At 34.5% G+C, this 19,895-nt stretch overlaps 1 protein-coding gene across 1 annotated transcript in view; it reads right to left on the bottom strand.

Annotated features, from left to right (window-relative positions):
* Positions 1 to 1,327: 1,327 nt before the first annotated feature.
* LOC129265470 (ryanodine receptor-like) overlaps positions 1,328 to 19,895 on the bottom strand; it is a 47,610-nt gene continuing 29,042 nt past the window's right edge. Inside the window, exons 4-8 of the mRNA XM_064101372.1 lie at positions 17,548 to 17,619; positions 15,750 to 15,825; positions 8,418 to 8,530; positions 3,762 to 3,873; positions 1,328 to 2,998 (exon numbers count right to left, since the gene is read on the bottom strand). Of these exons, the coding sequence (XP_063957442.1) occupies positions 2,952 to 2,998; positions 3,762 to 3,873; positions 8,418 to 8,530; positions 15,750 to 15,825; positions 17,548 to 17,619 (420 nt within the window). The 3' untranslated portion in view covers positions 1,328 to 2,951. The remainder of the gene's footprint in view (positions 2,999 to 3,761; positions 3,874 to 8,417; positions 8,531 to 15,749; positions 15,826 to 17,547; positions 17,620 to 19,895) is intronic.

Below are 19,895 nucleotides of genomic sequence, written 5' to 3'. Positions count from 1 at the left end.
CCTGAACAATTTGGTTTTCGTGAAAAACATACCACCTCTCATGCTCTGTTACATTTTATTGACAAAATTTCTTCCGCAAAAGATAATGGGCTACATACTGTCGGTATATTCCTAGACTACTCCAAAGCCTTCGACACAATTGACCATGACATCCTTTTGTATAAACTATCTTTCTATGGATTCCGGGGTAAGGTTTTGGAGTGGTTCAAGAGCTACCTCTCTGATAGAAAAAAGTTTGTTTTTCTAAATGGTGTTAAGTCTTCTATGCAGTCAATTACATGCGGAGTGCCACAAGGTTCACTCCTTGGACCTATCTTATTTCTCATATATATTAATGATTTCCCTCAGTCTTCAAAAATCCTTTCATTTATCCTGTTTGCAGATGACTCAAGCATATTTTTTTCTGAAAAGAACCCCTGCAATTTATTGCAAACTATCAATTCAGAATTGATTTCTGTTAACGAATGGATCATTGCTAACAGGCTTTCCTTAAATCTTGTTAAAACAAACTACATGTTATTCAGCAACACCCTAGCAACATTGCCAGATAATATTACAATCAGTGATGTTCAGATTACTGAAGTCTTGAGTACAAAATTCCTTGGGGTACACATTGATAGTAAGCTGAATTGGAAAGTTCACATATCTTATTTATGTAAACTTCTTTCCAGAAATTCAGGAGTCATTAATTCATTGAAGAGTATATTCCCAAAAAATATTTTATGCATGTTGTACTCAACTCTCATTTTGCCTTACTTGAATTATTGCATCCTTGCCTGGGGTAACGCTGCTAAAGTTCATTTAGATGGGTTATTTAAAGTCCAGAAAAGGGTAATTAGACTAGTATGTGGAGTAAGTTCACGATCTCACACAAATATTTTGTTTTATGAAAACAAGTTCCTTAATTTACATGACATATTTGATCTCAACCTTGGTTGCATTATGTATCAATTAAATAAAAGAGAACTTCCACTTGCCCTTGATTCATTATGTGTTAGAAATGACCAAATCCATTCTTACTATACAAGACAAGTTTCTTTTCTCCACTTGCCATTGGTCAAAACTAGTTTTCGGCTAAATACATTCGTTTATACAGGGCCAAAATTATGGAACTCCCTTCCTTCTTCATTGAAGAAAACAGTTAGCCTTAGTGTTTTTAGAAACAAGTTGAAGACCGATTTACTGAAGAAATACTTAAATCAGTAAACGAATGCCTGCTTGTTATATCTCGTCTAACTTTATAAATTGTATTCTTCCCACAATTATCTATGCAAAAATAGAGCTCTGCCTATTTTCTTTATATTTTCCTCTTTTCTTTCTTCTTTTTGAATTTTAGATTCTTATACTTTAGGTCTAATAGAATGTTTGCATTCTGCATTTCACCTTTTTGTTACTTTTTAGTGTATCTTTTGTAAATATGTATATCTGTACTTTGGTTATTTACTCAAATTTTTTGTTTGCTTGTTCTATGATGTTTTAAAATGATTGCTAATATAATTTTTTTACATTCTGGTGGCCTATGGCCCACAAGCTAAGCTTCTTAGTAGGTCACCACGTTTCATTTCCGTCTGTTCTCATGGGTGTTACTAATGTTCCATAAAAAGTAGTGCATGTATTATGTATATTATCCTGTAATTATTTACTTTTGTTCTTTGCTATGTACTTGTATCCCAATAATCTACTGTTGTTATTGTTGTTGCTTGATATCGGAATTGAAACGAAATAAAGATTCATTCATTCATTCATTCAACTATAATCTCAGTCTCCGGCAATATCTCCAATCAAACCACCACCACCATGTGTTGAACTACCACAAACCCTTAATGAATCAACCTGATTAACACCCACAACACTACCACATCAGCCACCATCCCCATTTCAAGGAATATTTCTAAGAACACGTCTTTCGAATTTACCTCATAATTATACCACCACCAATATTAATAAAAGACCTGTATAACAATGAAACGTCCACTACCACCACAACCACCGATTAAGGCAAGAATAACCACCACCATAATTAATACCTCCACCACCAACATTAATTTCAGCACACATGTCCCAGCAACAGGTATATTTGTATTATTTTGTTGATGAAATGTCTGAATTCTTTATGTTACACTTAGCCTAGAAAATTGCCACTGGCTCTACAATCAATTTTGTCTTGTAATAATTGTAAAAGTGCATTTATGGCCATTTATAATTTAAAGGTAATTTTCAGGTTACTTATGCCCGTTTTGATTACAAACCAATACAATTTGCAACAAATTATCACAACGGAGAATGGGACAAAGTTGCAATAAGACCATTTTTAATGACACAAAACTGAAATCAACCAAAGCGGCTATTAAACCAAAATTGTTGCATCAAATATGTATACAAATTAGATTAAATGGGATTAGCCATATAATCATTAGACTATTAGGTAATAAGACCTGAAAAACCTTGCGTCCAAATTGTCATACACACATCTTTGTTACTTTAGAGTAGGGTTGGTCAAGTCAAAGATTTTGTTTGTGGACTTGGATGGAATATGACCAGACAGAAATCTGGTACTACATTAGATGGATGTGTTGGAACTTGAACTGGGCTGTTTCATAAAGCTAATTGTAAGTTTTGCATGACATTATAAATGATGATCTGTTTTTAATTACCAATGACTTTGATTCCATTCAGCTACAGTTGACACCTGACCTTTGTACGTTAATTTGTTTTGTATTAACAAGAACCTGAATGAAGTGTATTATTCTAAAATCTAGTTCTGGTTTATTCACTCCATATAAAAAAAATTGAAGCTTCTCATTTGGCAAAGAGTTTTATGAAACACCACCAAGAACCAATAACTATATGAAATAGGTGTCAAAATGAAATAGGCATCATATACCTTAAGCTGTTTCTGGAGCATGAGCCCTATCAACCCACCACTAAAACACTACCATCATTCCAAACCTTCATTCAAACCTACCTACAACCTTATCTGCATTTTTATAACTTTTTGCTGAAATATAAACCAGTTAGAGTGATATAAAGATTAATAGTGATGCTTTCTATTTTTAATTCACCAAAGCCTGACAAAAACAAATATCTACAAGAATTGAAATGATTACACCGCTAAGAGACATTTTAAAACAATTTCTGACACAGAGAATTTCTAAAACATATTTTACTTGTAGTTCAATTTCCCAGGTACTTTATCTTATTACCACCTTACAAGAATTTAGGGAGAGAAACTAATTGCTTTGCAATGAAAATAGATAATGATTTTCTATTTCATACACATTCTTCCAAAATGACTGAAAAATAAACATCATACATGTATACAAATAATATCACATCCAAATACATCATTTCCAGTCATTTCATGCAGACTATTGTAATTTCCCATTATTATTTGGTAGACCTGTCACTTTTGTTATCCTTGCCACAGCCCAATGCACATTCTTTGCAATTTCAGGGTGTATCAGAAAAAATGGAGTAGTTAATTTTCAGGAACTGCATTTATCACATATTTTCTAACAAAGATGCTTTAATCAATAACTTTAAAAAAAATAAAAAAGTTTTAAGGCCAAGAAATTAAAATCCACCACAGCCCCTTTTCTTGAACATCTAATTTATATACCCTACCAACCTTCAATGAAAATAGTGCCTACATTAAATTAAAATTATCTTTCTCCAGCTTTCATTGCCAGTGATAATGAAACAGTTATTGTAGTTAAGTTACATGCCTCTCCTCCAAAAAGATTTTTTATCGAGAACCTTACCCATTGCTTTGATCTTGACGATGCCTGAGCTGATGGGGGCGACAGTCCATAACGTCTGCTGGAAGGATGCTACCACTATCATTGGCTGGTCATCACGTTCAACAGATAGATGCTGTACGATAAGATAGATTTATAGTAATAATGATAAATGATGAAAATATTTGAATTGTTTACAGTTCAGGGGTAACAAGTAATTTGGGAAACCTTATTGTAATTTGCATAAATTATATGAAGGGGTGTCAGTGAAATTTAGAAACAGATTAAACCTTCATTTGATTAACTAGGGATAAATCCGCCTCCAGGGTCGTTACTCCTTTTCTTTTTAGTTCTCAATTTGTATTGCCTCGTAAAGAATCTCATATTGTGTTGGATTTATCATTGCATTTTTGCGTACATGTAAATATATATCTACTACTATGTTAAAGATTTCTATATATGCAATTTTTCCTTCACAGATATTTCACAAAAGTTTATTTCTTTCATTTTTTTAAAAGAAAAGGTCCGTAATTTCAACATACCGTATTTCTAAGTATGTAAATCAGACAGACATACCATTACATGCAAATTTAACCCTGTCCATTTTGAGATCAAATCTCAAACATACTACCTGCATTTTCTCTTAACAAGAGTATAAAACACTATAAATGCAACATAATAAATTGCAATGCATGTTCATGTATGAAGAGCTCAGCTTCTATTTAGAAATACATCTTCTTTTGATAAAATCAATTTATTGGTATCAGTCTACCATTCAAATAGGGACTGATTTTAATCAAGGGTTTTAATTTCAATTTTGATAACCATGAGGAAACACAATTATAATATCACTTTTCCAGAAATGTGTAGAAAATATAAAAAACAAATTTTTTTTTCTTCAGAAGTAACAAAGAAGGGTGGCTTTTATAACCAATCGTCTTCATATGAAATACTGCCACAGACAACCTTTCCAAATATGGTCAAATTACTACTCCAGCCCAATCACATACTTGAACGCACTAGTGGTCAAGCGGAAGCATTTAGCATGGTGAAGTGTCTAGCCAAGCCAAACTGACCACAGGACTGGAATGTATGTTAATTGAATCATGGCTGGAAATCTGACTATGAATCATGCTAGTCTGTATTGTACTGGATTGTGGTATGAACAGGGAATTGAAAATAATTCAATAAATGCCCTTCTGCATTAATGTCTTGAATGAATGTTGAATGTAACATCATTTGCTATCTAATACCCCTTTCGTATTGCGCTTTTCACCGGCGAAGTTCGCCAGCAAGGGGAAAGTGTCCAGTATGAAAGGTACACAGGAGTTCGTTTGTTCTGCAATCGCCCGTTGACTTTCGCCGGGGAAGAAATGTCAGTGCGAAAGTGAGGAATGCGAGGCGGAGAAGTTCGACGGCGAAGTTCGCCGGTGAAAAATGAAGAGGGCAGAAATACATCTTCTTTTGATAAAATCAATTTATTGGTATCAGTCTACCATTCAAATAGGGACTGATTTTAATCAAGGGTTTTAATTTCAATTTTGATAACCATGAGGAAACACAATTATAATATCACTTTTCCAGAAATGTGTAGAAAATATAAAAAACAAATTTTTTTTTCTTCAGAAGTAACAAAGAAGGGTGGCTTTTATAACCAATCGTCTTCATATGAAATACTGCCACAGACAACCTTTCCAAATATGGTCAAATTACTACTCCAGCCCAATCACATACTTGAACGCACTAGTGGTCAAGCGGAAGCATTTAGCATGGTGAAGTGTCTAGCCAAGCCAAACTGACCACAGGACTGGAATGTATGTTAATTGAATCATTGCTGGAAATCTGACTATGAATCATGCTAGTCTGTATTGTACTGGATTGTGGTATGAACAGGGAATTGAAAATAATTCAATAAATGCCCTTCTGCATTAATGTCTTGAATGAATGTTGAATGTAACATCATTTGCTATCTAATACCCCTTTCGTATTGCGCTTTTCACCGGCGAAGTTCGCCAGCAAGGGGAAAGTGTCCAGTATGAAAGGTACACAGGAGTTCGTTTGTTCTGCAATCGCCCGTTGACTTTCGCCGGGGAAGAAATGTCAGTGCGAAAGTGAGGAATGCGAGGCGGAGAAGTTCGACGGCGAAGTTCGCCGGTGAAAAATGAAGAGGGCAGTATGAAAGGGGTATAAGTGAAAAATTAGCCCCCTTACCAAAAGAAACGAAATAAACAAAGCAATCAAAAAATAAAGTAAAATGATTAAAGGACCATAGGACATCTTAGATTGCATTCTGTTAAAGTTGGTATATCATATTGAGTAGCTTTGGTCTTGGTCATGAATGGCAACAGCAGAACATGTACAAGAATGCAGAGTAATTATTTCATAAGTATTGTATGCATACACTGACATAGGTCTACCCTAGCAAACGACCAATTTGGAAGAAAAGGGAACAAATTACTGGTAAAAAAGCTTTTCGTGGACAAATTTCATCAAAATTCAAAGTAAAGTAAGAGAGCTATGACAATATGAAGTTTCACTTAATTTCACAAAACTTTCCTACTTTTCATCTGATTTTTTACTGTTTGATTTTTTACTTTTTATTTAATTTTAAATCAAATTTTTGTCGGGATGGACATGCCATTTAACATGGCAATGTGAAAAGTAGGCCTATATTTTGTTTTAATAGGAAGGTAAGTATCAAAATTCATCCATTTCATAAAAAAAGTAAAAGTACAAATTATTCAATGAATCCAGGATTATCCTTTCTATGAGAAGCTGTTTGATCACTCAATGATAATTGGAAAATACGGAGGCAATATAGGCTCAATTAAAATCCTGCCTCCTTAAATTGGCCTCCCATCAATTAATTTAGACTCAATGGGCACATATACTGATTAGACTCAAGTAGAATCTCACTAATAATTCATTACACAGCATTGCTCTTTATACAAATTAATGCAATACACGGAGATGGAGGCTCTTGGAATTTCATGAATTATATCATTGTTTTACAGTGATCATTAGCAATTCATTGCGAGACATTTTATACAGATAAATATACAGATTGAAAAAAAAAAGCTTATGTTTCTTGCATAAATACTTGAACTTGTAAACATACAAGTGCTGTGATTCATGGATGTCTCTCAGACTGTAAACCATTAGATCAGGTTTCAAATCCCCACAAAGACAGTAGCATCATTTGGTAGAACACTCACTAATATCTGCCACTCTCTTTTTCTAAACAGGTTTGCCAATGACAGTAGAACACTGCCTCCTGATTGACTACGTGGACTCTGCTTGCGATATGTGCGATGATGCGATACGCGATTCACATGCGATTTCTATCTCGACTAGCTCAACTAGCTAGCCAATCAGGAGGCAGGGTCTAACTTTCATAGGTAAACCTGTTTGGGAAAAAATTGCATCCAGGAGGCTATTTCATCAAAGTGTTCATAAAGTTACTGAAGTTACTTACAGCAACTGGGAGGTGTTTCACAAAGAGTTCAGTGTGACTGAGAGTCATGCTTAAATGCAAAAGTGCATATGATAATGTAACACTTATTATGTAACAATAATTAAATCTCTGATTAACACCCCTGGAGTATATTCTCAGGTACTATAATTATATTGAATTCTAAATCATTTCAGTCTGTCAGTATGTTACTTCAAGCTAAAAGATGATCTTCATAGATCAAAATCAAAGTAAAGAAGCATTTTAACATAAAATTGAAAATTTGTCACAAGTTTATTAGGGTTATACTCGAATTTCAGTCCCTTTGGTGAAACACCAGGAAATATTTTGGGGTATCTCACTTAGCGTAAGAAAGTGTTACAGTTATCTGCAAGTCTTATAAACTTACTAATACCCAGTTTCCACTGTCACGATTCGCGCAAGATCTTGAGGCCAGTCCTTGCAATCATTTGTATTGTAAAAAACTTTTGGATGGCTCAAAACATGTTCGCGATTAGCTACGAAAGGCCAATCTTAACGGATGGCACGACAGTGAGAACGAGGTTTAACTGATTTAAGAAACTACCCCGGTGTAAACAGGGTACCTGGAAGTCAATCTTGGTTGTTCAGTATACATGGTTAATGACCAGAGTCCCATTGCTGAAAGAGTTGCAATCAAACACAATTAAAAAATCAAACACAACTTAACTTTGAACCAATCAGATGCCTGCTTTTAGGACCTGAAAACGATTGTCTGAGTTGCATTTGAATGCAACTATTTATGAAATAAGCCAATTAAAATTCTTAAAAAGGAAGTGTAGAAGTACCATAGGATTTGTGTAGCCAAGCCACAGGGCCCTGGAAACAATTTTTTTTTTTACAGGGGGTGATGATGAAAAATTTGACAAGCAGAAAAAAAGGGTTTGTAATACAAAATATACGTCATTTTGGTTACATTTCTCCAGTATGTCACACCTACCTATACCAGAGTTCAAGGGGGTGCTGCCTATGGAGAATAATACATGCAGCACCCCCCGGAAAACTTTGGGGTGCTTCCCAGCACCCCTGCTTCCCAGGGCCATCACAAGTCATGTTGATTTTACAGCTGAGGGAATAATATATCACTGTATAGTGCTTATGTCCATCATTGTTATTTTTCAATCTGTCTGAGAAGATGATACATTTGATAAACATGACAAATTAAATATTCTTCATTTGTTGAATCTTACCAGATATCTCTCTGTGGCAACATTGACGAGGATGAGGTCATCTCCCACCCTGACCTTCTCACCTTCTGACCTCTGCTTGGACACCGGGTGTATTGTCCACCAACATGCTTCTCCTGTATTGAGAGAGTCAAAAAGAAAAAAAAAATCGCTTATCATAATCAATAATATATACTTTATCATTGCAGTACTGCTTAATGTAATATTTCTTCAAATTATGATAATGAAAAAAACAATTACCAAATGTCTTTTTTTAAGAATCACAATAATGTGAAATAATGAAAGTGGCCTTGAAAACAGCTACAACAATTAAATTATAATACATTTTCTTTGGCAAATTCAGATCTACCTAGTGATTAATACTGGTACTGGTAGGTATTCATTTTATCACGCAGAAACACATCATTCATACATACATGCATCTATTTAAAAACAAATGTGGATTTGTTGTTGGTGCACACAAAAAAATAAATTAAACTTGAAAATTAATGATAGATTGAAGTGGTAAATAAACAAACTAATGGATAGAAATAAAGAACTAAATCCTTTAATTTTTTGTTTGTGGCTTTCGGCAACATCTAAGATATTTCTATCAAATCAAGTTGATGCAAAAGAATTTAGAGTGTGTATAGAACAGAAGCATACAATACTCTCTACATTTAGAATACAACTTTTCTTTAAGATTCATTACACTATACTGTGATTTTCATCAATATCGAGTCCAAAGATTAACAGAGCTTAAAATGAGGAGGGTAGGGTAATGATGCTGTAGAGTGACGTGTTGCTCGTTATATCTAATGCATGCGATGTAATCTTGGTGTACACCAATCATCAATAATTGCTTTGTGCAGATGTGAGGTATTCTACACATAGTTATAACATTGAAAAATGTGAGCTAGAAATACTTCTAGAAAGGTATACTGAAATCCTAATACATTCAAAATTTCAATACATTCTAAGACACATGAGAAAATAGCTCTTATTACAGAATGCAATTTCTGAAGAAGAAAAAAATTGAAGAAATTAGAGAAACATCAATTTAGTGAAAGAGGTATATATATATATATATATATATATATAAATATCTAAGTGAAAGATATATATATATATGATTAAAAATTAGACAGATTTAGATCTAAATCCTAAGATTCATTTAAGTTGATTTGAATTTAAATTTTCAAGATTTGAATCTAAATCTAAATATCAATTGCTCACATTCCACAGCCATTCTTAATTTATTTTGAATTCATGAACATGTGAGAACAGGAGGAAAGAGCATGCAAAACTGAAAAGGGAATATACCTCAAAAAGTCCCCCCAAAAATGGTTGAAAATTGCTTCAAAACCACACTCTAAATTTTCAATAAATTTCCGGTCCAGGGATACTTCATTACATTTCAGTTTGCAGCAGAGAAATCACAGAATTCTGATGTATACATATATATATATATATATGGCCATTTGAAATTGATTTTTGATTGAATGACTTCACTACTAATGAAAAACATGACCCCATATTGAATCAAATACATGGGACAGTACTTGTACAGTGGTCGCAGTTCACAGTAATTCAAATTGAAAAATGCAAGAACAGAATGCATTTTGTGGGGCCCATGTACTGGAGAAGTTTGGAAATGTTTCAATAAAAATACAGTTCAAAGAAACATATTTACTATCTATAGAAAAATACATTGATAAATATCTGCATTTTGCAACTAGTAGTAAAATAATAATAACAATAGTAGTAATAGCAGCAGCAATAGTAGTAGTAATATCAGAAGTGGTGGTAGTAGTGGTAGTAGAATTAGTATAGTAATTGTAGTAGTAGTAGTAGTTGTAATGGGATGAGGAGGCGGAGCAGAAGTAGTATAAGTAGTAGCACTAGCAGTAGTGATAACAGTAGCAATAGCAGTAGTAGTAGTAGTTGTAATTGTAGAATAGCTATGGTAGTAGTAGCAGCCGCACCTGGGAGGTCACTTCCATTGAAAAGTGATCACCGTGCGTGACCAAAAACGCGTAAAAAGATCTCTTTTTCAAGATAGGTTACACATGTAACTTAATAAGGGTGTCAAAAACACTAAGATAATGGAAAAAGGGTATATATTTTGCTAGGAAAACTAAGTGTTTACGGTCCAATTTGCGAGGATATAAAAAGACTAAAATACTTTATAAAGGATGTACTTTTTGCCCCAACATTAAGTGTTTAGGGTCCAATTTGAGCAAGGTGTGTGGGGTGGTACTAAACCCACTGAAAGTAGAGGTAAAGTTGACATCCGTGATCACGTCAGTGACATAACAATAAGATATCGTTGTACTTGTTTAGGGGGTCAATTCAGGGTATAGCTTGTCAAGGGTACCATTTTGTTTCCAATACTTGTTAAGGGTAGGGTTTCACATGCCAATACTTGTTAAAGGTCAAGTCCACCCCAGACAAATGTTGATTTGAATAAATAGAGAAAAATCAAACTAGCATTACGCTGAGAATTTCATCAAAATCAGATGTAAAATAAGAAAGTTATGACATTTTAAAGTTTTGCTTATTTAAAAAAAAAACCAGTGATATGCACAACTCAGTGACATGCAAATGAGAGAGTCGATTATGTCACTCACTCACTATTTTTTTGTTTTTTATTGTTTGAATTATACAATATTTCATTTTTTACAGATTTGACAATAATGATCAACTTGACTGAACCATATAGTATTAAACAATACTAATTCCACATGTTCAAGAGAAATTAATTGTTGCCTCACTTGACAATGAGGAGAAAATTAGAATATTTCACATTTCATATAATAAAATACAAAAGAAATAGTAAGAGGATGACATCATCAGTCTCCTCATTTGCATAGCGATCAGGATGTGCATATAACTGTTTTATGAAATAAAGGGAAACTTTAAAATGTCATAACTTTCTTGTTTTACATCCGATTTTGAAGAAATTTTCAGCGTTATGTTTATTAGATTTTTCTCTTTTTATTCAAATCAACTTTTAGTTGGGGTGGACTTGTTTAAGGGTTGCATTTTCAGAACATTGCAAATACTTGTTTAAGGTGCTTTTCAAAACCCTATGGTCACGCAAGGTATCCACCCGTCAATGGAAGTGCCCCCCCCCCCCTTGGGCAGCCGCAGCAGGGGAACAAGAATACAAGTTTGAAGTTTAGTTATTGTTCCCGTTTCATATTTAGTAATAAACGATGCATAGCATTATTCAGTAGCACCAGATAAAATAATGAGTTCATTTTTTTCATTGAAACTACAGTCCTTGCTTATGTAAAAACGCTCAACTCCAAAGCCAATCAAAATGACCCTCGAACCCCCATCATGTGTCACTCTCCATCTATGTGATGTTGACACTGACTCTCCATGCCCACTCTAACAAGTAGTTGCCATGGTAACAGGACCCAAGCTTTGTAGAATTGGACAAGCTCTGTCTTCTTTCATATTTCAAGCGTTCTTGTTTTTCTTTAGCCCTTTGTCTATTCTGATTTTAGCCTTTATTACTTTTTCTCCATCTCTAGTGCTCTTTTACCCTCTGAGATTTATTTTCTATTATAAAAGAGTATGAATTTGTAAAGCTTTCACAGATTTACCTTTTTTCTACATTGAACCATTTTGATTAGATTATTTCTCAGCTGTCACATCTAATTTCGCATCTGTATATGGCTGTCATTTAAATATTTTTTTTCTTCAACAAAACAGCGGCAGAAAAAGTATGTCATTTTTTTCAATTTTTCCACATGAACTCCTTTGTTATGAGTGTTAGTCTCTGTCTACTTCTGCCTATCTCTGTTTCTGTCTCTCTTGCCCTCCACTCCCCCCCCCCCTTTTTGAGCATTTCTTTCAGCCCATGGTCAGTCTCCCTTCTTCTCTTCCTCTTTCCTTAATCTGCCATTACAAAAAACTCACCATCCAATATTCTCATCATTATGAGCTCCATCTCAGCAATTAACATGATGATGTGATTAACTACATATCTCTGCCTTTCTAAAAAAAAGTGACATTTTTCTTCCCTTGCGGCATTTTCAGATCCCTATTCTGCTGATAACACATACCGCATAGTCATTATGTTAAGATGAATTAATAAGTATAACTGCAGAATTTAATAGGACCCATTTCCAGTTAATTCATCTTCTGAGTCTGAATGGAAGACCATTAAATCTAGATATGAAAATTGTGAATGCTTTATGTACATGAAAACCACCTGGACATGACCTATTTAGAGTGAGTTAATGACAGTGATTAGAGTTTATTAAACCTTTTTAAAATTGGGTGTTGCTTGTCATAAACCCAAGCATATTGACAAACAAATATCATTCATTTCCTTAACCTACAATGGAGTATTTGGGGGTTTTTTACAACATAAAAAGAAAAAATATTTATCATCTAAAGTTTATAGAAGGAAAAATGTTAATCATAATAAGGACCCTCCTATTTTTATTTTAAGACAAAGTGTCTTCAACTCGATAACAAAATGCTAGAAGTCTGAGCAAGAAATTCTGATTTTCTACTTTTTGTAAAAACAACTGTAGGGTGAACTACAAATTTAAACTCATTTTACATGTATATACGAGAGAATTAATAGGAAGCTGAAATATTTTGCTGTATGTATTGACAAGAAAGATTTTAACTAAATAAAGAGGATGAAGCTCACACAATTTTCATACAGCAGATACGTGGGTACCATCGCTTCTATAGATAAATGCTTGCATTCTTCTTGTGCATTGAGTGAGCACTTACAATTAATCACATTCAGACACAGCATAATGGATGCCGTGTGAATGATTAAAAACATACATCATTATTACATTCTACTCCTTATAGTGTTTGAACTGCAAGTATTTATCTGTTCAGAATGTTTATGGCAGTGGCAGGTCCAAAATTTATTGAAAACAAGGGGGCTTGAAATATGTTTTTCGCTCTGATTGGCAAAAAAATTGGAATTCCTCCCCAAAAAAAATAAAATAAAAGACAATAACAATTAAATAGATGAATAGAAAAATACATTGTTGGCAGAACTAAAATTCAACAAGCAAAAGAGTAAGCTGGAAAAGGTGAGGGGAAAACAATAATCACTGCATTAACAGTTTGCTAATCTATTTTTAAAAAAGCATTTCAAAACAGAGTATCACAATAATCGGGCCGGGGGGCGGGGCCTCCTTCTTTTCCTTAGATTTTACTCTGGCAGATGATGGGGGAGGGGGGAGGCCTTGATATAACACTGGTTTCTATGGAATGACGGCTCCAGAAGAAATAGTTAATAAATAACTCAGAACTCGCGGGGGATGATGAAAGTGTGTTTACAGTGCAAAGAGACTGATTGGTGAATTATCTATTGGTCCCGTAATGCCAGTAAATAAAGCGGATGAAGATAATAAATTAAAGCCTTTTACTGATTTCAGACAGACCACTAGACTATTTATGCCACTGTATTCCCAACTTGTGTATCTAAAAGTAATTGCGATAAATCTGACAACCTGAGTCTCCAACTAATTCCCCCCTGCCCAGATGATATCAAAAAGGCTCCAAATCTATTATATAAATACATCAAATATCTTGGTCAAATACATAAAATGAATAAATAATATTTGGTGCAAACTATGTAACAAATTATTTGTATGCCAAAATGTACTAACAAATTTGTCTAAAATGTAAAAACTATACTGATCTATGATCTCTGCTTCTAATATTTATAGAACTAAAGATCCTATCAGACGGATAGTCAGGAGGGATAAACTTGTCAAAATTACTAACAATTTAGATATCAGATAATACTGATGGCATTATCAAGACACCTGAGCACTTAACACAAACCTCAGGCGGCCTTCTACAAACTCGCCATAAAGAATTTAGAAATTTTAATAAAGTGCTCTAATAAAACTACAACTGTCACCAGTTTAATATTAGCCCCAAGAATGTCTTCTTATCATAAGTACCTTCCACTGGTACCCTCATTACACAAATAAAGGCAATAAATCTTATTTAGATGTATAAAACTTTCTCTCACATCATGAGCAACACACAATTTTGAAACCATAAATCTTCTCTCTCTTTTTTCCCATACAATGACAAGATGTGCAATAAATGTCACTATCTAAATATTTGCATTCATTTGATCATTAGCACCTGACACAGCTTTTTGTCTGTGATATTTTATCTTCAGTAAGTGCTGCAAATGAAAATAATAAATCTTGAGCCTCTGGCATGTCGTGATTTCATTCAGGTCATATTTACAAATCACATACTTAACAGTTTAATCCTTATGACTACTTTTTTTTTAATAATTCAATGAATTTCAAGGTATTATAAAACAAGTTGAAGGATGTAGCAAATAGCAAGTGTGTACGCAAGTCACATGTTCATGCTTATGTGCTATTTTGGGTGCAGTACTTCACATTAAGAGTGCAGCATGGTCCGTTTTGGATGCATCATTTTACCCTTTAGCGTGCAAAAACCGCGACGCTATCTGAAATGCATGTTTTGACAAACTGAAGTCTATGGCAAGGATTTTGATGACCTTACTCAGGCACGTACACTTGGACGCTGGATACGATTGTGATCAAATAATAGAAAACTGATGTGGCATCTTCATCTGTGCGATCCATGAAACCAATTTTCCACTACACATTCATACTGCTGATCCATTTTTATAAAACAAACAATGCACAGGTTTAAACTTGTGATGTTGGGGGCAATTCAGGCATCTTTGTTATTAACATTGTAATGCAAAAGCACTAGGTCAAAGCGCCTCGCAACATTGTACATATCTTCAGATGCGCTTCATGACCTCTACCACACTTACATATGTGCATTATTAGCACAACAATGCATTTATACTGTATATCAGACATTTGTGAATGACAAAATGTGTTACATTCAGCTGCAATCTAAGCTCTCTTGTAAAGATAATCACAACAGCTACCTTGCATCACACAAGGGTGCTTTGGGAAGTGAACACCGCCAGAACGTTGATATATGAAATATTAATACTAATAATAATAAGCAACATTTATATAGCGCTTAATACAAATGTTTCTATGTGCTGCATACTATTACCCAGGTTTAGCACGGCTACCCTAATTGGGCACACGAGCATTCAAGGAATTCCTTCCTACTGGGTACCCATTTACTACACCTGGGTGATGAGTGGCAAATGGAGAACAATGCCTTGCCAAAGGACGTGAGTGTTGCGGTGGGACATGAACCCCGGACCTTGTGGTTCAATGTCCGGAGACTTATCCACTGAGCCACAACACTTCTACATATTCATCTTCATGCAAAGAAGCACACAAATATTAGCCTTTTATAAAAGAGTCTGATTGTGTATGCACTCACCTTGTGTTGATTCTTGAAGCCCCACATCAAAGGCAAGTTTATCTTTTGAGGAGCTTGTTGGAAGACAGGCAAGATACTGGATAAAAACAAAGGGAGAAATAATGCCATCAAAACAGAAACACATCATAGTCACATATATGTATCTCATAAAGCCCAAAATGCCTTTATATTATTAAAACATCCCCAGCATCCCTACAACAGCTGGCATTCCATATGAACATCTAATTGTATATTTCAATCTATATATGTTTATTAAAATATAATTATATTGTTAGCGAACGAAATCAGCATTTGCTTTCTTCTTTGTAACAAACTTATATAGTTACAATTATGATAAATTGATAGGCCTATAACATCCAATAAAATATTTTATGAAGGGTCAATCCACATTATATTATGTTGGAGTAGAAGGCAACTTCTACCCCTCCCCCCAAAAAAAAAGTACATAAAAAATATGCATGTATGTATAGATAATGAGAAATGGCAGAATGGGAGCGTGAAAGAACATCATATTCCATCACCTCTAGGTGTCACGCTTGGAAGTGGCCCTCAATAAAGATTTCTTAGTCGAGGCAAAAGCACTCAGCCCACTCCATCTTAAAGTGGCTGGCCATTTTACAATGCTTATAGGTCAATTGGGAGCAGCCAGTTCCTGCTTCACAGGACACTCATGTTTGTAAACCTCACAAGAGCATGCATATCACCACAGATATATCAGTACTACTGATTGGTTTGCATGCACAAACCTTTGCTCTTCCCAAGCACATATTTGTTAGTTTCATTTTTCTTTCAAGAGGCAAAAATCAAAGAGATATTTTCTTCTGAGCGTGTGATTGAGAAGTTTGGGGCCTAAAAACTCTATGGAGGTCAGTCACACCTAAGCTCTTGACTACTGTCCTGAAACTATCCAGATATTCAAAAAGCACTCTTCTCAAATAGGGCTTTTAGAATTGCGAGAAAGGTACCTTATCAAAAGTCAGAGCCAGGTCTTTTGCATGGGAATCCTGGAAGCGGCCTCTCATTACCAACTCTCAAACTTCATCATAGACAAAGCAATGGAGAATCCAGGAAAGCCGCTATGAAAAGATGCAAAGTGTATTTATAGCAGGAGTTCTGCTGAAAGAAGTGGCACAGAATTTTGACAAGGTACCCAAGTCAAAATAGAGTTTGCATTCATAAACTACCTGCTGATGCAACTTGTAAAATGAACAGAGGAGCCTACTCATAATGTACGTCACATTTACACATTAGCTACTAAATTCTATTATCTGAAAAGCTTTGTTTAGGGACTATCCTGTCCCAGTAGGCCATGGCCTGGGTGAGAGAAGACTGACCCAAGATACAGAGAATTGGATAGGATTGAATTGATTAATGGTCGTTAGTAAGGAACTCATCTGAACTTGAATTACAGTTGATAATCTGAAGATTTGATGTGACAAAGGGAGTGAGGCAGGTTGAATTGTGGGTTTGAGGTGTAGTCTTTGAACTCAAAGATACTATGCAAGTTCTCAAACATTTAAGATTTGAAGGGTGAAGAGAAAATAAATTACATCAAGGAATAATACTATTAACTGCATAGAACTAAGTTTACAATAATTATATAATGTATGAGTCATGAAAAGTACCTCTTAGCATAAATCAACAAATTCAGTGGAGAGTACAGCTTCTGTCACCTCTATCCTATTCATTCTTATTTCATTATAAAATTGATGTATAATTATTGATTAAGAGACCTAATATTCATTTGCAATCAATTTCTGGTTGCATGCAATGCCTCACTTGACATTGAAATACTTACCATGGAACTAAGGGAGTGTTGGAGAAGAATAGCATGACCATAGAGAAGGGTGCGGTGACCAGCCTGCCCACCCTATAAAAAAAAGGGGGAAAAAGATATATAATTAAAAGATCAACATGAACAAACATAAGAGAAGGTTGCAGTGACCAGTGTGCCCAGCCTGTGAACCAAACACAAAAAAGAAACAGATATAATAATCAACACCTGCATCAGAAATATTCACATGACTTGTACTTAAGGACTCAAATTTACTGCAGTCCTTTGGAATTGGGTTTCAATGTTTTGAGAGTCTGAGTTTACCATAATAAGTAAAAAGAAAAGTCATTGTAAGAAGGGATTGGGAGATAATCAATTCCATGATAATAGACTGAGCGCCAACAAACAATTTAATGCTAATACTGTCTCAAAATTCTGATGACATGAATTGAAATAATGAAATAAGACACCTGTTTTTTTCATGGTGAAAATTCATGCCTCGGATAATGATATCATTATCCTTTTACTCATAATGTTGCTTAGATTATATCATCAGCATTTCGATTTACAGGGAACTAAATTTGTCCATAGTTTGTTCATATCTGCATAAGATCAATAACACAGTGAGTTATATAATAATATAAATATACATCTCCAACCTTTCTATATCTGTTTGAATATGTTTCTACCTCCCTGTCTCAACAAGAAACCGGTTAAAACAACCTTTCATACAACTTTTGTGTGCTTTGGTTTCAATTTGACTCTGGATAAGTTCATATCCACATTAGATTATAATGAGTTGTACTACAACAAGATACACATTCTATATACATTTGTTTGGATAGGTTTATTCTCACTAATTTCAAAGGCAACCTTTCAAAATACGTTTATACAACTTTATATAAACTTTGTTTTGGTTTCAATTTCACTCTGGCTAAGTTCACATCTGCATTAGATTAGAATGATCATGAGCATAGAAATTATGGCCCGAATTCACAAGGGTGGTTTTTAAACCTTTGGTTGTACTCATGGTTTATGCAGATTTCCCGTATAAACTACGCTTATTTACCGTGTATATTAAAAAAAGTCCCATGCTGGTGCACAATTTTTTCATGGTGCGCCAAATTGACGCCTGTTGCCGTGGTTGAGTACGCTGTTTTATTAATGAGTCCACTGTTTTGAATTACAAGTAATGAGTCCATTCTTCAAGCAGTGGACTCATGTGTGTGCATTAGGCTTAAATTTATGTGCAAATGTATTACTTACAAAGAAACCTTTTCATCTGTATTCATGAACATAGATCTTCAAGAGACAATGAGACACATAGTCATCATGAGTATACATTATTCATCAGAATTGTATTGAACTTGGGACCCAATCAGACCAACATTCTAATTGATCTATACATCCTATCTCTTCATTTAAAAACTTTATACCAATCAAAATTTGAGACTGATTTAAATCCATCCAAACACTTTGTAAGAGAGGGGTGCTGATTAAGTTCATATCTGCAACAGATAGGAATGAGTAACATTCAAAAATTTACATCTTTTTGTGGTTATATGAAGTTCCTATCAATATTCAGAACAAGCTACACCTGTAAGTAAAATTACCTTTTGGTAAGCTAGTTCCACAATTTCTGCAGAAAATCTGCTAAGTAGGTAACTTTGGGCTCTATGATAGCGTTTTCATGATACAGTTTATTTGAACGTTTTATAACATGTCTTGATCATTCCATTTCAAAGACTGAACATGTGGACTAAAGTTATTTTAGTATTGTTCGTAATTCTTCATTAATGTTGGATACTGTAATGTTTGTTTTCTCAGTCTGAACATGCCATAAATCCAGACTATGTAAATGCATCCACACCCACACATATCGTCGTCGAGATTACACCACCACAATTTTGATTAAACTTTGTATTTGGTTAGACCATGGAAAGGTTCACATCCGATCCAGATTAGAGCAGGAAGTTAAATGAATCCATGAATGCAACCAACACTGTAATCCTTCCTTTGGGATGTAAGCACAAACTTCACAGTGATAAGAAAGACACCATTGGGAGAAGCATTATACAGCTCATACAGGATTGCTTGATACACAAGTGAAAGAGTAATGTGTGGAGGAAATGGAGAGTTTGACACAATTACATGAAATGTGTTTTCCTTTTATTTTCACAGAAAACTTGATAATGGCAAGGGTGATAATTCTGCTTGATTTCCATCTCCATTGCTTTAATTGCGGTGTAACAAAAGGTTGCTCACATTTGAAATTTGTTCTCTCTTGCTCTTGCTCTTTCTCTTTCTCCTCCCTTCCATATTATCTTGATGTTCTTCCCTATCACTTCCATTTATTCTTTTATAATTATCTT

Source organism: Lytechinus pictus, chromosome 7, assembly GCF_037042905.1.
Source record: "Lytechinus pictus isolate F3 Inbred chromosome 7, Lp3.0, whole genome shotgun sequence".
Taxonomy (NCBI): domain Eukaryota; kingdom Metazoa; phylum Echinodermata; class Echinoidea; order Temnopleuroida; family Toxopneustidae; genus Lytechinus; species Lytechinus pictus.
The sequence above is the reverse complement of the archived record's forward strand: the minus strand, read 5'-3'. Positions and strand labels throughout refer to the sequence as shown.